Source organism: Osmia lignaria, chromosome 6 (assembly GCF_051020975.1).
Source record: "Osmia lignaria lignaria isolate PbOS001 chromosome 6, iyOsmLign1, whole genome shotgun sequence".
Classification (NCBI taxonomy): domain Eukaryota; kingdom Metazoa; phylum Arthropoda; class Insecta; order Hymenoptera; family Megachilidae; genus Osmia; species Osmia lignaria.
In genome coordinates this window covers 5,467,692-5,493,466 of record NC_135037.1, presented here as the reverse complement: position 1 = coordinate 5,493,466, position 25,775 = coordinate 5,467,692, and the positions used below count along the sequence as shown (strand labels likewise).

The window sequence follows — 25,775 nt, the reverse complement described above, 5'->3', positions numbered from 1 at the left end:
GAGAGTGTAATAGAGCTGAACAACTACCTATGAGTACGTGTCCGAATAATTAGCCCCCTGTCCATGCAATGAACGCTGTTATGTTCAAGTCTGTCAACATATTATAACGCTCCCAAACGATCAGACTCCAAACTGTGACTATAATTAATGTTATTATGTAAACGACAGCTTCCTGGTTTCCTTTCTGGTGGATGCACGAGGTGGTGCAATGCGTGGCTGCAGACACAGCGGTGTTCGTGTAATCGTTCCTCCTAGGAAAGCCGCGATGCCGATGCGTGTTACGTGCAGATATTTAAGGAGGGATAAATTGACAAATCCACCCCCTTTGATGGAAGGCGAAGCTCTGGCCAGCCGTATTCTCGAACTTGGACCTGTGGGTGCTAAATTCTTGGGGTAAGTAACACTGTACACTGGACTCTATTTATGGCAACAGAGGAATTAATAATATAATCATTTTCATCTTTTAGCCCTGTCATCATAGAAGTACCACACTTTGCTTCACTGCGAGGAAAAGAACGAGAGATAGTTATACTTCGATCGGATAATGGAGAAACTTGGCGCGAACACACCCTGGAAGCCAGCGAGGAGGCTGTCCAAGATGTGCTTAACGAGAGCTTTGAAGGAGAAGGTATAACTTCATTTTTGTAACTCTGGGTACATGCGGTAATTGCGAATTATTTGGATACGTTAATTTTCCGAGTGTATGCAAATGTGTTTTTAGAATTAAGCCAGCTCGAGGATCTCCAAACTTCTCGGATCGTAAGGATACTCACTGCAGACTTCCCACATTATTTCGCGGTAGTGTCTCGTATTAGACAAGAGGTCCATGCAGTTGGTCCAGAGGGTGGCACAGTCTCTTCATCTGCTGTTCCACAAGTCCAGGCTGTCTTTCCACCAGCAGCTCTTACTAAAAAGATCAGAGTTGGTCTGCAGGTACATACACCTCATCCTTTCATATCTGAGCCATTCCCAGGCCAAAGTAATCAATTCCACTTTTTGAATCTGTTAAAATTTCACTGCCATAATACTGGGTTGATACTTAAATTTTTAAATTTTATTAATTTCTTTACCTCTTTTTTGGAGTTAATCAATTTGTCGAATAGGCGATTCATTTCTTGATCGACTAATGTTTTTCTTGAGATACACCCCAGGGATTAATTCTTTCTTCTTTAACACCTTGTTTAATTCAGAAGAAAATCATTTGTATGTTTAGGCACATCCAATACCGGCGGATCTCGTAGCCAAACTGCTTGGTAACCGAGTTGCAGTGTCACCAATTGTAACAGTTGAACCAAGGCGAAGAAAGTTCCATAAGCCAATAACTTTAACCATACCTGTGCCGCAAGCAGCCAACAAAGGAATGATCAATCAATATTCAGGAGATGCACCAACGTTGAGACTCCTGTGCAGCATAACTGGTAATATATGCTTGCACGTAATATTGTAGAGCAGCGTACCGTCTTACTGGAGAATCTCTTACCGATAAGCGCTGAAATTGTTACGCCGCAAACACACCTTTGGTGTATTTATATACATACGCTCTTATCAGACTTCTTACGCATTCGAAAATCAATTTGTAGTTTAGTAGGCATGGCGCGGGGCGGTAGGCATCTTCGTCTGTTCTCAGGTCGTCGGGACTACGTTGAGTGTACGATGCGTCTAAAAGAAATGCATATCATGAAAATAGGAACTTTTATATGCTAAAGGAAATCAAAGGTCTAGTACGATTTTGCAATCTGTGACAATTCATCAGACACACATGGCAAGCTCCAGATTACAAAATAGTAGAAAACTTTCAAGTTGACAATTTTCATGATATACATATATTTCTGTTTAGATACCCTGTATACGAGTTTGTGTCGCGTCAGAACCCACTTGCATTATTATAGTTCACATACAATTATAATTTGTACGCACTGCCAGAAGTAATGTTTCAATGTTAGAAGCAGAGCTGGGTAGATTTCAAGTAGTATTTGAAGATTTGTTTTATTTCACTTTCATTGAAAAGTTTTTGTTTGAAATACTATTATGTTATACCCAGCGCTGGTTAGAGGAGACGAATAGCATTTGTTTTGTAAGTTTAGTATTATTGATGTTTCCAAAGATATTCCGAGGCATAAGAAGGTGATACCTTGGTGAACGTCCCGGAGACCTTCGGATAGAGATTTAAAAGGGAGATGGTAGCTGCATGTTTCATAGAAACATTTCGTTGAGTACTATTGTTGTATACATATCTTGTTGTGATTCATTGTTAATGCTTGCATATTGTTAGGATTGAGTCATTTAGGTATGGATTATTAATTAACGTAGATAAAATTTTACTACCTAGCTCATTGTAAGCGTTAACTTCAAAGTTTTTGTTTCAGCACATTCGTTTGACTGGTAACCGCTTCGATAAATTAGGCTTGTAATTTTACAAATTTCTATCAAATTGTGTTCCCGAAATATATGTATTTTTAGATTGTTACATGATGTATATCATACGACACGTTACCGATACAAAGACTGACATTGTTATATTTTTCAATGGTATTGTTTGTTACAGCCACGCTGTTTCCTTTTCTACTATTCTTCTTTCTTTTTTCAACAAAAATATTTTCAGCGTAAAATATCGATTTTTCTTTTTTCCGAGGAAGATCTTGTTATTGATACCGAAGTGTGGAATATGTTATTGAAATTTAAAATATTCGATACGACCAAAAACAGGAAGATATGTTTTCGACATGCATTGCGCCGCGTTTTAATTACATTTATTTCACACCTATTCTGTTTCTTTAACGCTTACTTATCATTCTACGCATAATCACGAGCGCGTTCGCTTTCTGCGCGAATTTTTTGATGAATGACGCTTTTCATTTCCTTTTGGCAAGCATTATCATTCGATCAGCGTTTATTTTCTTTTACATTACTCACACACACGATACAGCACTTGACATCTACGCACCTGTGGTGACCGATATTAAGTACAAATATAATAATCAATTTATCATAACGAAGAAGAAATCAAAGCAATAGTTCAATTTTATTTTTCTATTCTTTTTGGTCAGTTCGCTTGAAACAATAAATCTCATTGTGTCCATCAATCTAATTGATACTTTGAGCCTGACATAAATGGAACAATTCAACATTATCAACTATAATAAAAAAAAATGAAAATTTAAACAAGGTCAATGATAAGATAGAAGAAGTGAGTCAAGGATAATTTTTACCAGTGTAATACAATTGTAACATATTTCTGAACCCTTTGATTGTATTTAAAGCTTTTTATAAGCTTGTATTCTTTTTTAATTATTCTTTGTGTTATATTATAAATTTTGTTATTTCTTCATAATCAAGGGGTATTTAAGAATGGTGGGCTTAAAGTGTCGAATTGTAATTAATCTCGGTCGCATTGGAATAATATCCCACACAGTTCACTTCTGCCGATTCTCCATACGCAGCACGGACATATTTTAATAATGTTATTGGACTTGGTATGTATGTCGTTCAGGGGGTCAGTCTCGGGCAGTCTGGGAGGATGTCACAGGTTCAACGCCGCTGACGTTCGTTAAGGATTGCGTCTCCTTCACCACCACTGTGTCGGCTCGCTTTTGGTTGATGGATTGCCGGAATATCTCCGAGGCCACGAAAATGGCAACAGAATTGTACACACACGCGACACATGTACCCTTCATGGCTAAGTACGTTTCCTAGTATCCTAACCAAAGGAGATGTCAGCTGCTACTTGACTATCGTTTTCTTTTCACATAAACGCACCCAAACTAGGATATATGTTCTAGTTACAATAGCGTTCATTTGTGAAAAGAAAACGACTCTCAAGTGGTGGTCGGTATCTCTTTTGGTTTACGTACCGGGAGAATCACTTCTTGCACCGAGTTCTAAATCGCCTGATTAATTTTCCTGGCAGGTTCGTAGTATTTGCAAAACGAATAGATCCTCTGGAAGCAAGGCTACGCGTCTTCTGTATGACCGACGACAAGGAGGATAAGACTTTAGAAAACCAGGAACACTTCACGGAAGTTGCGAAAAGTCGAGATGTCGAGGTAAGACACCTAACAGAGTTATCAGATGAGAGACCAAGGATATGCCAGATTTGTCATGCTTTGCTGAAGAGATAATTATTTTTTTATTAATGTCTGTGTTGCGTTTGGAATTATTTAAGGTCCTGGAAGGCAAGACACAGTACATGGAATTTTCGGGTAACCTAGTGCCAGTATTGAAGAGCGGCGAACAGTTACAATTACCGTTCAGAGCTTTCAAAGAGAATAGAGTTCCATTCACGGCGAGGATAAAGGATCCCGATGCGGCCGACACTATGGGTCGCATTATGTTCATGAGCGAGCCGAAGGTTCCCAAAGGCGAACTACCGCAGACACCTATATGCACGTTGCATATTTTGTTGCCAGAAAAGATATCTCCGGAAGCTGCGGCTTCTGAGGTGGATTTGCTCGAACTTTCAAAGAATTACAGCTTCTTACGTGACGGTGGCATAAGTACGTGAATCGAAGAACGAATTATGAAACAACGTAGAGGAATTATGTAAATTTTGAATTATTACTTCAGGTCGTCCGGATGCAATTCATAGAGCGACTATACGGTTGACTGATATCGCGAATTTGTTGGACAAAGACTGGGAGAAACTCGCGGAAGAATTAAATATCCCACCGAACGAAGTATCCACGATTAAACAAGAATATTCTAATAAACCAGCTCAGCAAGCTGCAGCCATGCTTAAGATATGGCAGAGCAATGGAAACAAAGCTACAGGTAGGTGTTAGATGCAGATATATTATATTGGGTGCTGGGTTGTTTAGAATTGGGTTTTGAACTTCTCAGAATTAGTTTTTGCACTAATTCAGAATTAAATTTTGCAATATCCAAAATTACGTTTTGCATTGGTTTGGAGTTAAATTTGGAACTCCTCAGAATTAGGTTTTGCACTGATTTAGAATTAAATTTTGCAATATTCAGAGTTAGATTTTGCATTAGCTCAGAGTTAAATTTTGAACTCCACAGAATTAGGTCTTGGACTACTCAGAGTTAGACTTTATACTACTCAGAATTAGCCGATAGACCGCTCAGAATTAGATTTCGGATTACCCAAATTATTTTAGTCCAAAGTTAAGTTAGATTCTGGACTGATTTATGTTACATTCTCGACACCTTAGAAATAGTGTTTGTATTATTCACAGTTTGCTTATCTTTTATCCACATTTTTGGATAATTACGAAATCTCCCCAATAAGCAATCAAAGTTTGATAGCCAATTTTAGCAACGAAATGCCAATTCCCGTGAGTTAACATTTCAGATATCTTCTATGACGCAAGTCAAGAAATGGAATCATCAGTCACGTTATTTACACGATAGCAATACATTAATTGTTATTGCATCGAAGCAACTAAATTCTTCCACTTGAAATATTTCAAAAATTCTCTTATCCTTCAAACAATTATTATACATCCGCATGATAAACTCAACGTGATTAACACACTAAACGAAGAAAAATATTATTAGTAAATGTAGGTTGAAAAATGAACGTAATTGTAACTAAGAAATTAGTTCCCATGCCTTGAATGCGTCAGATCTAAGATTGACCATCGGATAGTAGAACAACTATTATCATCCTTATCTATCTTCAAAGATACATTTTCGAGATACGAGCGAATTCTTCCAATTACAGTAATTTGCAGCTTAACTCGTTTCTCTTCCATTGTCGTAGCTATATATAGATCTCTGATTACATTATCAACATTGTATTTTGTTGTTCCCTCGTTCTCCATTTTTACGAGTCAATTTATCAATGACTTTTATTTATTTCGCGCGCGACGCATAATCTTCGTCTCATCTTGAAATTAGCATAAGCCGCTGGAAAAATAAATTACGTTTCGAGGCAGACGCTTAGATAACAGGTGTTTAGGTCTAGTAAGCGGTTAGCGAAATTAAAAAAGAACCTGTTTCCATGGCAAGGCCAATTAATCAGACAAGAACGTTTGACTAAGAAGCGTGGAATCTGAAGAGCAACGTAGTCGGTGATCTCATCCTGCATTATTATGCCTGACATAAACCTATGGACTCCTTTCCCCCTCCTTTTTTCTGCCAATACTAATGACACTGACACACCGCAAGAAATGCACGTAGCACATCGTTTACTGTTCTGCAATCGGTCCAAACAAACAGAAGTGCTCTCTAGATTGACAAGAATATAGTGAAAGTGATTGTACAATTTTCGGCTGTTTTTCGATTCCTTTTTATCCAACGAGGTGTCTCGTTCATTTATTTATTGTTTTATTCTTGACGGGGCATAAAGATGTACATATCTTTGTATCAAGAATATCAGAACGAAGAGACGAACACGTACGTCAGCGAATTGTCACTACTGTTCAGGAGATCCTCTTGTCAGAGATGTCAGATTTCGATGAGCTCAGGTGTGTAGAGTTTGAAGGACGATCGTTATCAATGAAAAATACGTCCTCGATGATTCCATAGAATGACATAAATGTAAACAGTAAATTCGTTTTGCAATTAAATAATTCTTTGGAAAAATTTAATAAGAGATTGAATTATTGAGGATGCACTTTGAATGCATTGACTTTTAATGATTTGGAAATTCAAAATTATTTATGTGCAAAAAGGAGTTTGTTATATAGGTGAGGATTAAATAAAAAACACTGAAATTTATAAACGAATCGTTGCATCAGAGTTATTTTGCAGTTATTGCGACGAAAATATTTTGCCGACGAAGTGACAATTTTTCTTTTTGTCATTATATTTGATTTAGATGAAATAGCTTTTTAAGTTGCATAATCATTATTTTGGTTTTTATATATTATGCAATGATTATTATTATTCATTTAATTGCTCAATAATATATTTAGAAAGTATGACAAATTAGTAATAGTGTTTTAACACACGACAGCTCATCCATAATTTTAACTTAATAAATTAAAAGAGCGAAACTGAAATTAATTATATACTTGTACGAAATTTGAAGAAGTTTTATTAAAATAAAATATTTATGCGCGTGTGTATAGGGAATACTTTGGAGAAGGCGTTGAATAAAATTGGTCGGGAGGACATTGTAAAGAAATGCATATTTAACGTGGAACTGGTAACGGATGATGTAGAAAAAGCAGTAGCCAGAGTTCGATTAGATCAACCAGGATTTGATTCATTGAAAGAAGAATTAGGTCCTTCAAGGGATACTTCTCTTCGCCGTGACGCGACGATGGATCCGAAAATGGATCCTGATTATGACGAATTTAATAAAACTAAGGTTTGTACCTTTAATATTGAAAAATAACATTTCTTTAATATTCACTGTATAAAAATTGCCTAATTAAAAAACAAAAAATTGTTATTCTTTCAGGAATCTGGATCAATCGAGGACCTCAATATTAGTGGCTCTAAGCGAGATACACGTATGTATTTCAAAATTTTATTCACCTTATTTTTGAAAATTAAATATTCAATATAATAAAGAGTATACATTTGACCGATTACGACACTAGAAAGGATATATGACATCATTACTAGCATTGTTACTGTGAATAACACGCCGGCTTTAGTTCGTGTCATTGCTAAGAAAAATAGATGAAATCAGAGGTTTCACCTCACACTTCTTGGAAAGCACATTAATATCATCGCTGTATATTTAAACATCTGTGTGCGTAGTATAATTTTAATTGCACATTCATACATTTCATCCGAAATGATTCAATAAAATTCCGTATAAACATTATTCATTGTACTGATACAGAAGGTTCATTGTACAGTAACGAGCATACTGAATACTTTCTCGAATTTCAAGGTTCTTAAACTTCCCTGTGGGCTTTCATGAATTTTCAGATTTCAGAATGTATTAAAATAAAATTGTTTTATGTCATACAGAGCTTCTCTGGGACTGAATTTTCTTATACTGTACATTCGTTTTCTTATACTGATCATTCGTTTTCTCAGGAAAAATGGTGATACGTTTCCCTCCCTTTGTAAGCTTCTCGGATTTCCGGGTACTTCACTTTCCCCAAAGGTTTCCTCGGGTTCTCGGTTTTTGGAAGTCGAGGGTTCCGAGGTTTCTGGTCCTCGCTATCAACCTTCCATTCCCTAGACTTCCGCTTTTCTCTTTAGACGTTTTTGTTGACAGTGATAATGACAATGTAGGGGAGGAGGCCCCATATGTATATAAGGGCCTTTTTCTTCCCTATAACACCATTTTCCTTAGGGAAGCCTACTATGCTCGATACTGTACATATTTGTATTTATAATGTTTCATTTGAAATAATTTTATAATTCAACAGGGTATTTTAAAAAGATCATATAGCATAAAAGATATACGGATTTTCCACATCAAAACAAATCGAAAAGTGTCTTAGCTTTGTGGAATTTATGATCTTGTTTTTGAAACTGAAGCAATTACAAATTGGGTATTCAATTTACGGGGCATTGTGTTTAAATCCTAAATGACTAAACGAACGAAAGATACCTGCTCCTATAAATAACAATTCCGTTTTTTACGTATTTTTATTTTATACTATATTTTGCACAAAATAGCGCAAACTGCAACTTCTTAATTAATATTCATCATAATAAACTCTTCGATTTTTTTCGTTATGGGAAATAGACATGTATAGTATTTAATCATCGTTTTGCGTGCAATTCCATATTGTATAGCAAAGGGTTAATATTCTGTTCGCGTGCTTCAACCAAAATACGTACATGTGCCTATTCAGTCACGCTGTTTAAACCACGTGTTTCTTTTTTTGTTGCACCCGACAGCGAAACAGCATGTCACAATCACAAACGGCACTGTATTCAACGGAACCTCGACCCCCATCAAAGATAAATACGCAAGCGACGAGAAAGAGCTAGGGGATGTAATGGCCGATTTTCTCGAGCACAAATGTCACGTATCCGATACGATGAGCAAAAAGTCACGCGACGAAATAGACGACGAGGACAAGAAACGACAGAGGGTGATCGCAGATGCCAACAGAATAGTTTCCGGTAAGTAATTTCAGCAATTATAACGAATAAAAAAAACATGGTGGGTTGAGGGGCCGTGCTTCGGCTAAGCTGCAAATAGAAATAATTAAAAAAAAAAACAAACCTAATTAAAAAGCGCAATTTTGATCGGATATCATCATTTACGATATCTTAAAGAATCAGCAATGGCAGCATGATCTATTTAATGCGATAATCACGCTTGGTCTTAGGACAGCAACTTTATATTAACCATTCGTCGATAAAGTTTAAGTCACTAGTGCTGAATATTTTTTATTTTCTACTTCAAATTTCGTTATTTTTACCTTTATTTTTAGTGATATCGTGTTCGTAGTTATAGTATACTCTTGATCAGATCAGGCTTTCCTAAGCAAAATGGCGATAAAAGGAATGCAGAAATTTTCAAAATAAACTAAAAGTCATTTAGAAATAAAATAATATAATTTTCAGTTATTAAATATTATAACATTTAGTATATAATTGCCAAGAATGAATAACAAGATAAATATTAATTCAAATTTTTCCGTATAAACGTTTATATGCAAGCGGTGGCCTTCCCTACACTATCATTCTCCTCAGGGACGCCTGAGGGGAAGGTGGGAATCATCATTTTCCCTAGAGAGGCCCGATTCGATCACGAGTGTTCATCACGACGTGCAAGCAAATATAGCAATTATCTTCGTATCTGAACTATCTCCAATTTTTATTTAACTATTTTTCCTTGTATTTCGATGATTAGATTTTGTTATTTAAACGAATGAGTCAGTGTTTTAATTATTCATAAATTAAAATTGTATTTTGATGCAAGAAATATTAATTTATCCAGTAGTGATTAAAGTAGTTAGTTTAATATTTTAACTAACTAAAGATGTGTTTGTTTTTGTAAAAATAATAATTCAACGTGTAGTGATCATTTAGACTTACGTCAAATTTTTAAATATAACAAAACATGACAAAAATCTTTCCATAGAAGAGAGATAAATTTTATTATGATTTTTATATCATGCTATTTTGTTTGCTCATTGTTATTTAAATAAATTTATTTTGTTATTAAACAGACTACAAAATTAAAGCTGTACAGAAAAAGAATCTTTAATATGTTATATTATTTTTAATCTTTATATTCTTAAATGTGATCAGTGTATAACAACGCAAAAGCTTGTTAATTAATTTTCAAGTCCTTCTTGTAACAAAACTCTCATAAGTACATTATATTTATAATTTCAGCTTTCTTCCAAAAAATAGCATTCTGTGCTCAGCTCTATTACGACTTTACCTGTCTATGTATATATTACACAACACAAATTCGTGATGTAGTAAATTAAAACATTACTTATAATTATTATTATTATTTTGAAAGCAATAACATTTATACAATGTTTCTTAAATACACTTTGTAAATTAGAAATTTTGTGAATTTTAGAAGTGTAGTACGGCATTGTTTCTGGACACGATTCACACGTGTGAAAATTCTTAATTTTATAGAAAAGAAAAAAAAAGAAAAAATTGTGGGCACTAGAACAATTACTTCTTTTACTTTATCATCGTTTACTTTCATTCACAGGTTCTGGAGGGCTGATGCGGATCTCTTCAAACTTATCAGCTTGCTTTTATTTGAATTAAAACATAATGAACCATTTAATTTCTTTTTTTTGGCTATCAATTACATCTCATATCTACTGTACTATATTTGCCAGCTCTGTGTCTTCATTTAATGACCCATTAATTGCCTTCTGTTACTACGACACTTCCTACTAATTTGTTTCAGCAAGGTTCCGCTGCAATTTTTTGGCGTTGCATGATTGGCCAATATGTGTGGCCTAATTTTGCGGACGCACGGAGCAGCTGTCGTTGTCATTCATATTTTTTTCATGATTTTCATTTAAACTAAAACGTTTGAACGTTAGAATGATCAGTAATGATAAGTAGTAATTTTCCAGGTGTCATTAGAACACAATTAGTTCAATTAATAATATTCTCTAGTCACAATTATTTTATATTAATTAGTATTCTGTCTTAATTAACACATTGATGGCTGCTGGTGACTCGCGTTTTACTGATTTCTGTTTTTAATTTGGAAAGTAGTTATTTTGCAATCTAAAATATAATTCTAATAATAATAATTTTCTATTGAATACTAAAAAGGAACATAAAATTTCAAAATTCATAGAGTATACAAAATGTGCAGTCTTCAAAGTGTTGGGAGAGAATTTATCATTGATCATCAATAGATGTTTTCCAACTATATTTATCCTTCGTTTATCTTTCAAATTATTTTCTTATTCTCGTTTGATATGTAATTAGTCGTTAGATAGATGGCTGCTCCACACGTACACACGTTCACATACACATACACATACTCTGCGCCTAAACCGCACGAGAGTCTAACCGCTGTTCTAAAAAAAAAACAATGAGCAGTATCGAGCGAGCCGGCTTACACTAATGATGATGACGAAATGAAATTAAAAAAAAAAAAAAAATCAAAATGTGTTCTCTTGATTTTGCCACGTTTACAGATGCCTAAAATATGTAATACTTAATTAACAGGTGTAATAGCAGACGCTGAGAAAGAGAAGGGGAAGTTAGCGAAGGAGGGGTGGTCGGTGGTTTATGATGATGATGATGCGCGGGGCAATAAAGAGGCAGGAGGTGCTGTGATTCAGAGTTTTGTTAGGGAACAATTCAGTGACAAAGAACAGAAAGATAAGGGCGGAAAGTTGGATGAAAGGTATAATGATAAAGCACCGGTCGTTGAACCGATGATGGTTAAACAACGCTACGTTCGCGATGGGAAGGGCGATTCGAACGTTACAGTAATTAAAACTAAAACTATAGTCACGATGAGTGATGACAAAGGAGGTCAGCCACCTGTGATCACTCAGACTATCATAACGAAAGAGATAGACGGTACGGTACCTAAAGAAATAGTGACAGTTTCAAATGGCAAACAAATTCTTACAAGTAAGAAAGAAATGTTGTCTAAAGAAGGTAAGGAGATCGATGAAAAGACAACAGATGCCAAGAAAGAAGGAACCGTCGTTAAAATTAACATTCCAGAAGAAGCTAAACCTGTCACTGATAAACAGGTGTCCGCTTACGAAAGCGTCTACACTATTCAGTATCCTTCTGGACAACCCGATGAGAAACAGGAGGACGAATCGAAGAAATCGAAAGACAAGAGTGGTGGTATTCTCTCTGGAATTTTCAAAGGGTCCAAATTGAAGAAGAGTAAATCTAAAGGATCGAAGGACACTTCCTTCGACAGCGGTGACGAAGAGGCTAAAATAGTCTCACCAACAACTACGGAACAACAAGTTCCACATACAGTTACTACAATCGAGACGGTGACTGTGACACCTGCAGAGAGTATTGCAGTACCTGATGTAAAGGCAGCTACGATGCAGTTCTTAGACGAATCGAGGCGTGTTGCATCCCAGATGCAACCATTGCCTGAAGTAGATTCTAAGAAAAAAGAAGATGCAAAAATGGTAACCAAGGAACCAGATGTAATTGTGACCAGTGATAGTAGCGATCAAGAGAAAGAAAAAAGTGGTGGTTTCTTTGGAATATTCAAGAGTCCAAAGTCGAAGGAGAAGAAGCTGAAGAAGACCAAAGAAGCGTCCTTCGACAGTGGCGACGAAGAGCTAAGAATTGCTACAGAGAAATTCTTAGATGACACCAAGAAAATTGCTGACACTACTGTCACATCCTCTGTATCCAAAGATGGCAAACAAGAGTTGATCACTTTCACCTCTCACGTGCATTACGACGAAGATACACCTAAGGATAGGATAAACGGGCATTCCTATGATATCTCGGAGATTCAGAAAAAGTCTGAAGCGAGTAGAAGCACTCCTCACAGGGAGATGAATGGAAAATCTGACGCGAAGAAAGGGAAAGAGACTCCTCAGAAGGAGAGAAGCTTGGAGAGATCTACCGTCTCTCCAGATAAGACAGAAGATGAGAAGGAACAAGAAGAAGGTAAAGATAAGAGTGGCGGGTTCTTCAGTATGTTTAAAAGCCCGAAGCTGAAGAGCAAAAAGCGAAGCGCGTCGAGGGAGAAGAGTTCCTCCAAGGAAACCTCCTTCGACAGCGGAGACGAAGAGACGCGGCAATTAACTGCTACTTTCTTGGAGGATACTAAGAAAGTTGCGAGTACTATGCACCACGAAGAGCTGAAACAAGGCGTCGAAATTACTGTACAGCAGACAGACGTGAAAATTCCTGAGGCAGAGTATGCGGAGAAAGATAAAGGAAGCGGAATTCTCAGCAAATTCAGAAGTCCCAAATTGTCCAGAGAATCGCGAAGCAGATCTCGCGAAAAGCAGACGGTGCAAGAACCAGAGCCGAAGGTAGATAGTACCTTGCGAGAAACAACTGCGAAATTCTTGGAGGACGCGAAGAACCTCGCGAGTCTAACAGTAGAAGTACCAAGTAAGGTGGAGGAATCGGCAAAAGGCGCAAAAGCTGAAGTGAAAGAAGAAACCGAAGCGGCGAAGCAGAAGGTTTCTTTAGGAATGGATGCATTTGTAGAGAGCGTAGAGGAAACGAAGAGTAAATTATCAAAAGAGGGCAAGAAAGCGAAGGAAAAGAGCGGTGGTTTCCTCTCTGGTTTGTTCAAAGGTGCGAAACACGCAGCTGACGAAGTCTCCGAAGACATTAATGAGACGATTGACGAGGCTAAGAAAGACGCTGCTCAAGAAAAAACACGCGTTCGTGAAGCAGTAGCAGAGAAACTGGATGACATCGATGGAGTAAAGGATAAAGCGGCTGAAGGCATGAAAGATGCAAAGAATAAGACAGTGACTGTTATAAAAGACACTAAAGAGACAGTGACTGTTATAAAAGACACTAAGGAGACAGTGAGTACGAAAGTGTTCAAAGGTATGAAGAAGGTAGCAGATACTGGCAAGGCTGTTGGGGATAAAGTAGCTGATGAAGCGAAGCAAGCTAAAGAAGCTACAGATGCTGCAGCTGGGAAAGTTGCAGATGAAGCAAAAGCAGCGAAGGAAAAAGCAGCTGCTGATATGAAAGATGCTAAAGACAAAGTCACAGTAGCTGTGAAAGATACCAAGGATCAGGTGAAAGACAAAGTATCTGAGGGTGCGCAGAAGGTAGCCCAGTCCAGCAAAGATGCTGCAGATAAAGTGGCCGACGGAGTAAAAACTGCAGAAGCCAAAGTGGAAGCAGCAGCCAAAGGAGTAGCTGACGGTGCTAAAACAGCAAAGGACAAGGTAGTTATTGAAGTTAAAGAGGACACTGAAGCTGTGAAACAGAAGGTGTCCTCCGGAGTAGACGCTGTTGTGGATGGTGCAGCTGCAGCAAAGGATAAGACTGCGAAGGAAGCTAAGAAAGCGAAAGAAAAAGCAGGCGGCTTCCTATCAGGATTATTCAAGGGTGCGAAACACGCTGCAGACGAGGTTTCGGAGGATATGAAGGAGTTCGTGGACGAGGCAAAGAAGGAAGCTGCTGAAGAGGAAGCTCGTGCTCGAGAAGCAGCAGCACAGAAATTAAAAGAGGTTGATACAGCGAAAGACAAAGCAGCTGTTGAGGTTAAGGATGCAGCGGGCAAAGCTGCAGGAGCTGTGAAGGAAACCAAGGACAAAATTAGCGACAAGGTTTCTGATGGTGTCCAGAAAGTGTCTGATGCAAGTAAAGATACAGCTAAGAAAGTAATAGTTGAAGTGAAACAGATTGGTGAGAGAGTGGATGAAACAGCAAAGGATGTAGCTGAGGGTGCGAAAACAGCGAAAGATAAAACAGTTGAAGATGCGAAAAGTATTAAAGAGAAGGTTAGCGAAAAAGTGACAGACGCAACGCAGAAGGTATCAGACACTGGCAAAGCAGTCGGTGATAAAATGGTGGAAGGAGTTAAAAAGGCAGAAGAAAAGGTAGAAGCAACAGCCCATGGAGTAGCTGACGGTGCTAAGGCAGCGAAAGATAAGGCAGCCAAAGAAGTTAAGGAAGATGTTGAAATTGTGAAGCAGAAAGTTTCTTCAGGAGTAGATTCTGTGGTAGACGGTGCAGCAGCAGTGAAAGATAAGGCTGCAAAGGAAGCTAAGAAAGCTAAGGAAAAGAGTGGCGGTTTCCTTTCGGGCTGGTTCAAAGGTGCGAAACAGTCAGCAGACGATGCGACAGAAGAAGTTGAGGACTTCCTGGAGGAAACCAGAAAGGAGGCAGCTGAAGAAGAAGCACGAGCACGTGCGGCAGCTGCAGAAAAACTGAAGGATGCTGAAGCAGCTAAAGACAAAGTAGTTACTGATGTGAAGGATGCAAAGGATAAGGTCGCCTTCACTGTTAAGGATGCCAAGGATAAAGTCAGTGGAAAGGTTGCTGCCACAGCAGAAAAGGTTTCAGATACTGGAAAGGCTGCAGCTGAAAAAGTAGCAGATGGTGTGAAACAAGTGGAAGATAAAACAGCTAAGGCTGCCCATGAAGTAGTAGACGCTGCTAAAGCTGCCAAGGACAAAGCAGCTGAGGATACGAAAAAAGCCAGCGATAAAGTTATCACTGCTGCAAAAGACACAAAGGACAAAGTCAGCGAGAAAGTCACAGAGGGCGCACTAAAGGTATCAGCTGCTGGTGCAGCAGTTGGAGGCGCAATTATAGGTGGAATTAAAAAAGCCGAAAGTAAAACAGAAGCAGCAGCTCATGACATAGCTGAAGGTACAAAAGCAGCAAAAGATAAGGTAGCTAAAGAGATCAAAGAAGATGCTGATGTTGTGAAGCAAAAGGCTTCGTCAGGAGTTGATGCAGTAGCAGATGGAGTAGCTGCAGCGAAAGACAAAGCAGCGAAAGAAGCTAAAAAGGCTAAGGAGAAGACTGGTGGCTTCCTTTCCGGATTGTTCAAGGGTGCAAAGCACGCAGCTGACGAAACTTCAGAAGAAGTTAGGGAATTCGTCGATGACACGAAGAAACAAGCGGCAGAAGACGAAGCCAAAGCACGCGCCGCTGTTGACGAGAAGTTGAAGAGCGCTGAGGCAGCCAAAGACAAAGCTGTTGCTGATATAAAAGATGCGAAAGATAAGATTGCATCTACCGCGAAAGATGTTAAGGACAAGACCACTGAAAAGGTTTCTGCGGCTGCACAGAAGGTATCAGATACTGGAAAAACTGCAGCTGATAAAGTAGCAGACGGAGTAACACAGGTTGGTGAAAAAATAGACGAAACAGTTACAGGAATAGCAGATGGAGCAAAAGCTGCTAAGGACAAGGCAGCTAAAGATGCTAAAGAAGCCAAGGACAAAATTGCTACAACCGCGAAAGACACCACAGAGAAAGTCAGCGAAAAAGTGGCAGATGGTGCACAAAAAGTGACAGATGCTGGAAAGGCAGTTGGAGTTAAAATAGTAGACGGAGTTACAAAGACCGAAGAGAAGATAGAAACAACAGCTCATGGAATAGCTGATGGCGCTAAAGCAGCTAAAGACAAAGCGGCAAAAGAACTAAAACAAGACACTGACGCTGTAAAACAAAAAGTTACATCTGGCGTAGACACTGTAGTAGATGGAGCAGCCGCAGCGAAAGACAAAGCAGCAAAAGAGGCTAAGAAAGCCAAAGAAAAGACCGGTGGTTTCCTTTCGGGTCTCTTCAAAGGTGCCAAGCACGCAGCTGACGACGTATCAGACGAAGTTAAAGAATTCCTAGATGAAACTAAGAAAGAGGCTGCTGAAGAAGAAGCTAGAGCACGTGCGGCAGCTGCAGAGAAGTTGAAGGATGCTGAAGCAGCTAAAAACAAAGCAGTCGCTGATGTGAAAGATGCGAAGGATAAAATTTCCTCCACTCTTAAGGATGCCAAGGATAAAGCAGGAGAGAAGGTTGCTACTGCTGCCGAGAAGGTTTCAGACACTAGGAAGGCTGCAGCCGACAAAGTAGCAGATGGTGTGCAACAATTAGAAGATAAAACAGCTAAGGCAGCTCATGAAGTAGCAGATGCTGCAAAAGTTACGAAAGACAAAGTAGCCGAAGATGCACAGATGGCCAGTGAAAAAGTTGCTACTGCTGCGAAGGATGTAAAAGACAAAATGGCTGCGGATGTAAAGATGGCAACTGATAAAGTTGCTACTGCTGCGAAAGATACGAAGGACAAAGTTGGTGAGAAAGTGGCAGAAGGAGCACAGAAGGTTTCAGATACTGGTAAAGCAGTTAGTTATAAAGTAGTTGACGGAGTCCACAAAGTTGAGGATAAAGCTGCGGCAACTGCTCATGGAATTGCAGAAGGTGCTAAAATGACTAAGGACAAGGTTGCAACAGAACTTAAGGAAGATGCTGATGTTGTAAAGCAGAAAGTTTCATCTGGCGTGGATGCAATAGCAGATGGGACAGCAGCAACAAAAGATAAAGTTGCGAAAGAAGCTAAAAAGGCAAAAGAAAAGGCCGGTGGCTTCCTTTCAGGACTATTCAAGGGTGCTAAGCATACAGCAGATGATGCTTCAGACGAAGTTAGAGACTTTCTGGATGAAGCTAGAAAGGAGTCAAATGAAGAGAAAAGTAGACTGCGCACAGCTGCTGCAGAGAAACTGGAAGGCGTGGAAACAGCAACAGACAAAGCACTTGTTGATGTAAAGGATGCGAAAGATAAAGTAGTATCTACAGTAAAGGATGCCAAGGATAAAACCGCTGAGAAGGTTTCTGCGGCTGCGCAGAAGGTATCAGATACCGGAAAAGCTGCAGCTGAAAAAGTAGCAGACGGTGTAAAACAAGCTGAGAGTAAAGTAGAAAAAGCAGCTCATGAAGTTGCCGATGCTACTAAAACTGCTAAAGGTAAAGCCGTCAAGGATGTAAAGGAGGTCGGTGACAAAGTTGCTACTGATGCGAAGGATACAAAGGACGAAGTCGAGGAAAAAGTGGCAGAAGGAGCGCAAAAGGTATCAGATACTGGTAAAGCAGTTGGGGATAAGATACTTGATGGAGCAAAGAAAGTCGAGGATAAGGCTGCATCCGCTACTCATGAAGTAGCAGACGGAACAAAAATGGCGAAGGATAAGATAGCAAAGGAGATCAAAGAAGATGCCATCGCTGTAAAACAAAAGGTTTCATCTGGCGTGGATGCAGTAGCAGATGGGGCAGCAGCAACGAAAGATAAAGCTGCGAAAGAAGCTAAAAAAGCCAAAGAGAAGGCCGGTGGCTTTCTTTCAGGACTATTCAAGGGCGCTAAACACGCAGCTGACGATGTTTCAGGAGAAGTAAAAGAATTTCTAGATGATACAAAGAAGGAGGCAGCTGAGGAAGAAGCTCGTGCTCGTGCAGCAGCTGCGGAGAAGTTGAAAGATGCTGAAGCAGCCAAAGACAAAGCAGTTGCTGATGCGAAGGATGCGAATGATAAGATTTTCTCCACTGTTAAGGATGCTAAGGAGAAAGTCAGTGAAAAGGTTGCTACCACTACCGAAAAGCTTTCGGACAGTGGAAAGGCTGCAGCTGAAAAAGTAGCAGACACTGCAAAACAAATTGGTGATAAAGCGGATAAAACAGCTCAGGAAATAGCAGACGCTGCTAAAGCTACTAAAGACAAAGCTGCTGAAGATGCAAAAGAAATTAAAGATAAAGTGACAACTAGCGTCACGGACGCTAAAGATAAGGTGAGCGAAAAAGTGGTCGAAGGCGCCCAAAAAGTATCAGACACTGGCAAAGCAGTTGGTGACAAAATGTTGGATGGAGTAAAGAAAGCTGAAGACAAGGTAGATTCAGCAGCTCACGCAGTAGTTGACAGCACTAAGGCAGCAAAGGACAAAGCAGTCAAGGAGATCAAAGACGACGCAGATGCTGTAAAGCAGAAAGTTTCTTCAGGTGTAGATTCAGCTGTAGAAGGTGCGGCAACAGTGAAAGATAAAGCAGCTAAGGAAGCTAAGAAAACGAAAGAAAAAGCAGGTGGTTTCCTTTCTGGTTTATTCAAGGGAGTGAAACATGCTGCTGATGACGTGTCTGAAGAAGTCAAGGAATTCGTTGATGACACAAAGAAGGAAGCAACTGAGGAAGAAGCTCGAGCCCGTGCTGCAGCTGCAGAGAAGTTGAAGGACGTTGATGCAGCCAAAGACAAAGCTGTTGCTGATGTAAAAGATGCGAAGGATAAAGTTACATCTACAATGAAGGATGTTAAAGACAAAGCTAGTGAAAAGGTCTCTACTGCTGCACAGAAGGTGTCAGATACTGGAAGAGCTGCAGCTGAAAAGGTTGCAGATGGAGTGAAACAACTTGAAGACAAAACAGCTAAGGCAGCTCATGAAGTAGAAGACGCTGCTAAAGCTGCAAAAGACAAAGCTGCGGTAGATGCCAGCAAAGTTAAGGACAAGGTCGCCACTGCTGTAAAAGACACAAAGGACAAGGTCAGTGAGAAAGTCTCGGCAAGTGCACAAAAAGTATCAGATACTGGTGAGACGATTGGAGGTACGCTAGTAGACGGAATCAAAAGAGCTGAAGAAAAGGTAGAGACAACAGCTCACGGAATTGCTGAAGGTGCTAAAGCTGCAAAGGATAAGGCTGCAGAGGAAATCAAGCAAGACGCTGATGCTTTCAAACAGAAAGTTTCGTCTGGCGTCGATGCAGTAGTAGACGGAGCAACGACAACCAAGGATAAAGCATCAAAAGAAGCCAAGAATGCCAAAGAGAAAACTGGAGGTTTCCTTTCTGGCTTATTCAAGGGTGCGAAGCATGCTGCGGACGATGTGACAGGTGATGTCAGAGAATTTCTTGATGAAACTAGAAAAGAGGCGGCTGACGAACAATCGAGATTGCGTGCAGCAGCTGCAGAGAAATTGAAGGATGCTGAAACAGCTAAAGACAAAGCAGTTGCTGATGTAAAAGATGTCGAGGATAAAGCCGCGTCTGCAGTGAAAGATGCCAAAGACAAAGCCAGTGAAAAGGTGTCCGCCACTGCTCAAAAGGTAGCAGATACGGCAGGTGCTGCTAAGGATAAGGTAGTGGAAGATGTAAAGGATGTTAAGGACAAGATCGCTACTTCTGCAAAAGACGCAAAAGACAAAGTAGCTGACAAGGTGATTGAAGGTGCAGAAAAGGTGTCAGATACTGGTAAAGCAGTTGGCGGTGCTGTCCAAGATGGCATCAAAAAGAGCAAGGATCAAACTGAAACCATGCTTCAGGATGCAGCTACTGGCATCAAGACTACAAAGGAGAAAGCAGCGAAAGAAATTAAGGAAGATGTCGAAGCTGTAAAAGGTACGGTGTCGTCTGGGGTAGATTCAATGGCGGAAAGTGCAACCTCTGCCAAAGATAAAGCAGCAGCAGAGGCTAAAAAAGCAAAAGAAAAGGGAGGTGGTTTCCTGTCAGGATTATTCAAAAGTGCAAAGCATGCAGCAGATGAAATCACAGAGGATGTAAAAGACTTCGTAGATGAAACGAAGAAAGAAGCAACCGAAGAAGAAGCGCGAGCTCGTACAGCTGTGACAGAAAAGGTGAAGGATCTTGATAGTGCGAAAGATAAAGCAGCAGCTGATATGAAGGACGTGAAAGACAAAGTTGTTACCACTGTTAAGGATACAAAGGATAAGGCGAGCGAAAAAGTATCTGAGGGTGTTCATAAAGTATCAGATAGTACAAAAGGTGCAGTTGAGAAGGTCTCTGATGGCGTTAGGCAAATTGAAGAAAAAGTTGACGAAAAAGCGCAAAAGGTAGCTGATGGTGCAGAGACCTTGAAAGATAAAGCTGTAGAAGACGCCAGTAAAGTGAAGGATAAGGTCACAACTGCAACAAAAGACACAAAGGACAAAGTTAGTGAAAAAGTGACAGTGGGCGCACAAAAGATATCAGCCGCTGGTGCAGCAGTTGGAGGCGCAATATTGGGTGGAATTAAAAAAGTCGAAAGTAAAACAGAAGCAGCAGCTCATGACATAGCTGAAGGCACAAAGGCAACAAAAGATAAGGTAGCTAAGGAGATTAAAGAGGATGCTGACGTTGTAAAGCAAAAGGTATCATCAGGAGCGGACGCAGTAGTGGATAAAGCAGCTGCAGCAAAGGAAAAGGCAGCGAAAGAAGCTAAGAAAGCCAAAGACAAGGCCGGTGGTTTTCTTTCTGGATTGTTTAAAGGTGCAAAGCACGCGACCGACGATGTTTCAGGCGACGTTAAGGAATTCCTTGATGAAACTAGAAAAGAAGCAGCTGAAGAGGAAGCTCGTGCTCGTGCTGCAGCTGCTGAGAAACTGAAGGATGCCGAAGCAGCTAAAGACAAAGCAGTTGATGATGTGAAAGATGCGAAGGACAAAGTTGCATCAACTATAAAGGATGCCAAGGATAAAGCCAGTGAAAAGGTTTCTACTGCTGCACAGAAGGTGTCAGATACTGGAAAAGCTGCAGCTGAAAAGATAACAGATGGTGTGAAACAAGTTGAGGACAAAACAGCTAAGGCAGCTCACGAAGTAGCTGATGCTGCTAAAGCTGCTAAGGACAAAGTAGCTGAGGATGCAAAGGTAGCTGGTGATACACTTGCCACTGCTGCAAAGGATGCAAAGGACAAAGTAGCTGAGGATGCAAAAACAGCTGCTAATAAAATTGCCACTGCTGCAAAGGATGCGAAAGACAAGGTAGCTGAAGATGTGAAGGGTGTCAGTGATAAATTTGCTACTGCTGCAAAGGATACAACGGACAAGGTAGCTGAGGATGCAAAGACAGCCAGTGATAAAGTCGCTACTGCTGCGCAAGCAGCAAAGGATAAGGTAGCTGAGGACGCAAAGATAGCTAGTGATAAACTTGCCACTGCTGCAAAGGATGCAAAGGACAGAGTAGCTGAGGATGCAAAGGCAGCTAGCGACACAGTTTCCATCGCTGCGAAAGATGCCAAGGACAAAGTTAGCGAGAAAGTAACAAAAGGAGCACAGAAAGTATCAGATGCTGGTAAGACAGTTGGTGAGAAAATAGTCGAAGAAGTCCACAAAGTTGAAGATAAAGCTGCAGCAACTGCTCATGGTATAGCGGATGGTGTTAAAGCGACGAAGGACAAGGTTGCAAAGGAACTTAAGGAAGATGCTGACGTTGTAAAGCAGAAAGTTTCATCTGGTGTGGATGCAGTAGCAGATGGAGCAGCATCAGCAAAGGACAAAACAGCCAAGGAAGCTAAGAAAGCTAAAGATAAGGCTGGAGGTTTCTTCTCTGGATTGTTCAAGGGTGCAAAGCACGCAGCTGACGATGTTTCAGACGAAGTTAAGGAATTCCTTGATGAAACCAGAAAAGAAGCAGCTGAAGAGGAAGCTCGTGCTCGTGCTGCAGCTGCAGAGAAACTGAAGGACGCTGAAGCAGCGAAAGACAAAGCAGTTGCTGATGTAAAAGATACGAAGGACAAAGTTGCATCAACTGTAAAGGATGCCAAGGATAAAGCCAGTGAAAAGGTATCTACTGCTGCCCAGAAGGTTTCAGATACAGGAAAAGCTGCAGCTGACAAAGTTGCTACTGCTGCCCACAAGGTCTCAGATACTGGAAAAGCTGCAGTTGACAAAGTAGCTGATGGTGTGCAACAAGTTGAAGACAAAACAGCCAAGGCAGCTCATGAAGTAGCAGATGCTGCGAAAGTTACAAAAGACAAAGTAGCTGATGATGCTAAAATGGCCGCCGATAAAGTTGCTGCTGCTGCAAAGGACACAAAGGACAAGGTCAGCGAGAAAGTAGCAGGAGGAGCACAGAAGGTATCAGACGCTGGTAAGGCAACTGTGGAAAAAATACATGATGGTGTAGAGAAAGTCGAAGATAAAGCGAAAACAGCCGCTCACGACATAGCAGACAGCGCTAAAATGACCAAAGACAAGGTAGCAAAGGAGATTAAGGAAGATACTGATGCTGTAAAACAGAAAGTTTCATCTGGTGTAGATATCGTGGTAGATAGTGCAGCTGCAGCAAAGGATAAGGCTGCGAAGGAAGCTAAGAAGGCCAAAGAAAAAACTGGTGGCTTCCTTTCAGGATTGTTCAAGGGTGCTAAACATGCAGCTGATGAAGTATCAGGAGAATTCAGTGAATTCCTAGACGAGACGAAGAAAGAAGCAGCTGAGGAAGAAGCCCGTGCTCGCGAAGCCGTGTCGGAAAAGATGAAAGACCTCGACGCAGCTAAAGATAAAGCTGCAGCTGACATGAAGGATACGAAAGATAAAGTTGCTATTACTGCTAAGGATACCAAGGACAAAATCAGCGAAAAATTATCCGATGGCACTTATAAAATCGTAGATACTGGAAGGGCCGCAGTTGAGAAAGTCGCAGACACTGCAAAGAAAGTTGGAGATAAGGCAGATAAGACAGCTCAGGAAGTAGCAGATGCTGCTAAATCAGCAAAGGACAAGGCAGCTGAGGATGCTAAGGAAGTTAAAGACAAAGTTGCATCTACTGTAAAGGACACTAAGGACAAAGTCAGTGAGAAGGTTCATGAAAGTGCACAGAAAGTATCAGACACTGGCAAAGCAGTCGGTGACAAGATGTTTGATGGAGCTGAAAAGGCGGAACTCCAGGTTGAAATGACAGCTCACAAAATAGTAACCGGCACTAAAACAGCAAAAGATAAGGTAGCTAAAGAAATCAAAGACGATGCTGAGACTGCAAAACAGAAAGTAGCCGCAGGAGTGGATTCAGTCGCAGAAGGGGCAGCAACCATGAAAGACAAAGCAGCGAAAGAGGCTAAGAAAGCTAAAGAGAAAGGCGGTGGCTTTCTGTCAGGCCTATTCAAGGGCGCGAAGCATGCAGCAGATGAAGTTTCCGAAGACATGAAGGAGTTTGTCGATGAAACGAAGAAGGAAGCTGCTGAAGAAGAAGCTCGTGCCCGCGAAGCAATGACTGGACACCTTATGGATCTTGACACTGCTAAGGATAAAACTGTTAGCGATATCAAATCCACCAAAGACAAAGTTGTAACTGGAGTAAAGGATACCACAGAGAAAGTCACTGAAAAGGTATCAGACACCTTGCAGAAGACATCAGATGCTGGCAAATCCTTTGGCGAAAGAATTGCTCGTGAAACAAAACGCGTTGAAATAAAAACAGAAACTACTGTTCGAGACATAGCTGGTGGAGTTAAGGACACAAAAGATAAGGTTGTTGCTGATACCAAGGCTGCTGCGAAGGATACCAAGGAGAAGGTCACAGAGAAGGTAGTCAAAGGATCGCAGATGATTACAGACGCCGGTAGAGCTATCAGTGACAAAGTCATCGATGGTGCAAAAGGTGTAGAATCAACTGCTACAGAAATAAAAAAGGATATTTCATCCGAAGTGGACACAGTCGCAGAGGGCGCTAAGACGACAAAAGACAAGGCTGCAAAGGAAGCGAAGAAAGCGAAGGAAAAGGGCGGTGGTTTTCTCTCCGGCCTAATCAAAACCGTGAAACATGCAGCAGACGAAGTTTCAGGAGATGTTAACGAATTCCTCGACGAAACCAAGAAAGAAGCTGCCGAAGAGGAAGCCCGAGCTCGCGAGAAAGCAGCGGAAAAGATGAAGGACGTTGAAAAGGCTGCAGAGAAGGTTTCTACAGACGCGAAAACAACTAAGGACAAGGTTGCAGTTGGTGTGAAAGACGCAAAGGACACTGTCAGCAAAAAGGTGTCAGACGTTAAGCAATCTGTCGGTGGTACCGTTCAAGGAGTATCTGATAGTGTGAAAGCTACGAAACAGAAAACTGTGTCAGTTGCCAAAGATGGCAGCGAAAAAGTAGCCACAGGTGTATCAGACGCTGCGAGATCTGTTGCTGTAGAAAGTAGCAATATCAAGAGTAGTATGATGGACTTCCTGGAAGAAATGAAAAGGGATGTTGCATCGGACAAGTCAGGTTTCCAAGGGAAACCTGACGATGTTCACATATACGAGAACGTAAATGTATTCAGCAAAGGATCGATACCCGAATCGACCAGTTCAAGAATCGAAAAAGGATCGAGATCAAAGATCGATACTTCTCCAACTTTCGTTACAAACGACCCACTTTCTGACCTCAGTTTCGAGATACAGAGTAGATTGACCGAGACGAGTAGAAAGGAGGTCGACCATCCTGAATCGAAATCGACGAAGATATCTCGCATTCCACAGAAAGTTAGTTCCTCGAAAGACGCAAGGATTAGCCCGAGTAGCTCAACGGATAGTACAGTTAGGGTAGTTAACGTAATTAGCGAAGTAGAGCACCTCGAGCCTCACACACGACAGACCGTCACCACAGTCGTAAGAAAGTCTGTGCGGACGGCAGCGACCCCACCACCCAGTCCCGCCGAGTTCATTGACAGTAGAATCGAAGGTATCTTGCAATAATTGCGTTATACATATTACATACCAGCTGTGTGTAACATGATTAATTAAGTTGACGCTTTTCTATAACTTATGTTTTTTGGTAGTCGTACCAAAATGGCCCGAGTAAGGTCATTGCACTATGTCATTCGTAATGAATTCTAACACCCTGATATCAATCACTCTTTAGTGTACTAATGTCTACTGTGATCTTTTATTAAAGCAACGACACTCTGAACCTACTATAAAGTGGAACAGTAATAAATTATCTCTTTTTGTTGAAAAGAAAAAAAGAAAAGAATTAAATAATAATTATTCATCGTTGTAAACGATCACTTTATAGTATGATTATTTTCGAATCAGAAGAAGATCAACCGTAGCGAAGTATAAAGGCGACACGTCTACATTATTACTATTTATTTGCTGTTCTTATTTTCAGTTTGTGCGTTTTTTAACTTTTTTAACAATTTTATTTGATGCATGTTTCCAGGATTTTATATGCTACTTCCTATTTTTTTTTCTCTCTATCTATCTATCTTAACATTAATATTTATCCACGAAGAAACGTTTTATTGTACATCGACA

General features: G+C 40.3%; 1 protein-coding gene and 1 long non-coding RNA gene across 8 annotated transcripts in view; one reads left to right on the top strand and one right to left on the bottom strand.

Moving 5' to 3' along the window:
- LOC117601383 (uncharacterized) overlaps positions 1-25,775 on the top strand; it is a 54,576-nt gene that overhangs the window by 20,105 nt on the left and 8,696 nt on the right. For 5 of the 7 annotated variants that reach the window (XM_076688615.1, XM_076688616.1, XM_076688619.1 and 2 more), the window contains 12 exons: positions 169-393; positions 468-628; positions 722-933; positions 1,214-1,418; positions 3,491-3,680; positions 3,908-4,043; positions 4,163-4,493; positions 4,564-4,767; positions 7,032-7,273; positions 7,367-7,418; positions 8,773-9,000; positions 11,545-25,200. In XM_076688615.1, coding sequence (XP_076544730.1) covers positions 169-393; positions 468-628; positions 722-933; positions 1,214-1,418; positions 3,491-3,680; positions 3,908-4,043; positions 4,163-4,493; positions 4,564-4,767; positions 7,032-7,273; positions 7,367-7,418; positions 8,773-9,000; positions 11,545-25,200 — 15,842 coding nt within the window. Of the gene's footprint in view, positions 1-168; positions 394-467; positions 629-721; positions 934-1,213; positions 1,419-3,490; positions 3,681-3,907; positions 4,044-4,162; positions 4,494-4,563; positions 4,768-6,146; positions 6,426-6,497; positions 6,648-7,031; positions 7,274-7,366; positions 7,419-8,772; positions 9,001-11,544; positions 25,201-25,775 lie in introns of those variants that run through there. The other 2 variants (XM_076688620.1, XM_076688621.1) reach the window with 2 other exon arrangements.
- LOC117601388 (uncharacterized) lies at positions 238-6,082 on the bottom strand. The gene is made up of 4 exons (XR_004580680.2): positions 5,952-6,082; positions 1,071-5,865; positions 774-1,002; positions 238-380 (listed from the first exon to the last, which is right to left on the bottom strand). It is a non-coding gene; the product is annotated as an uncharacterized LOC117601388 (long non-coding RNA).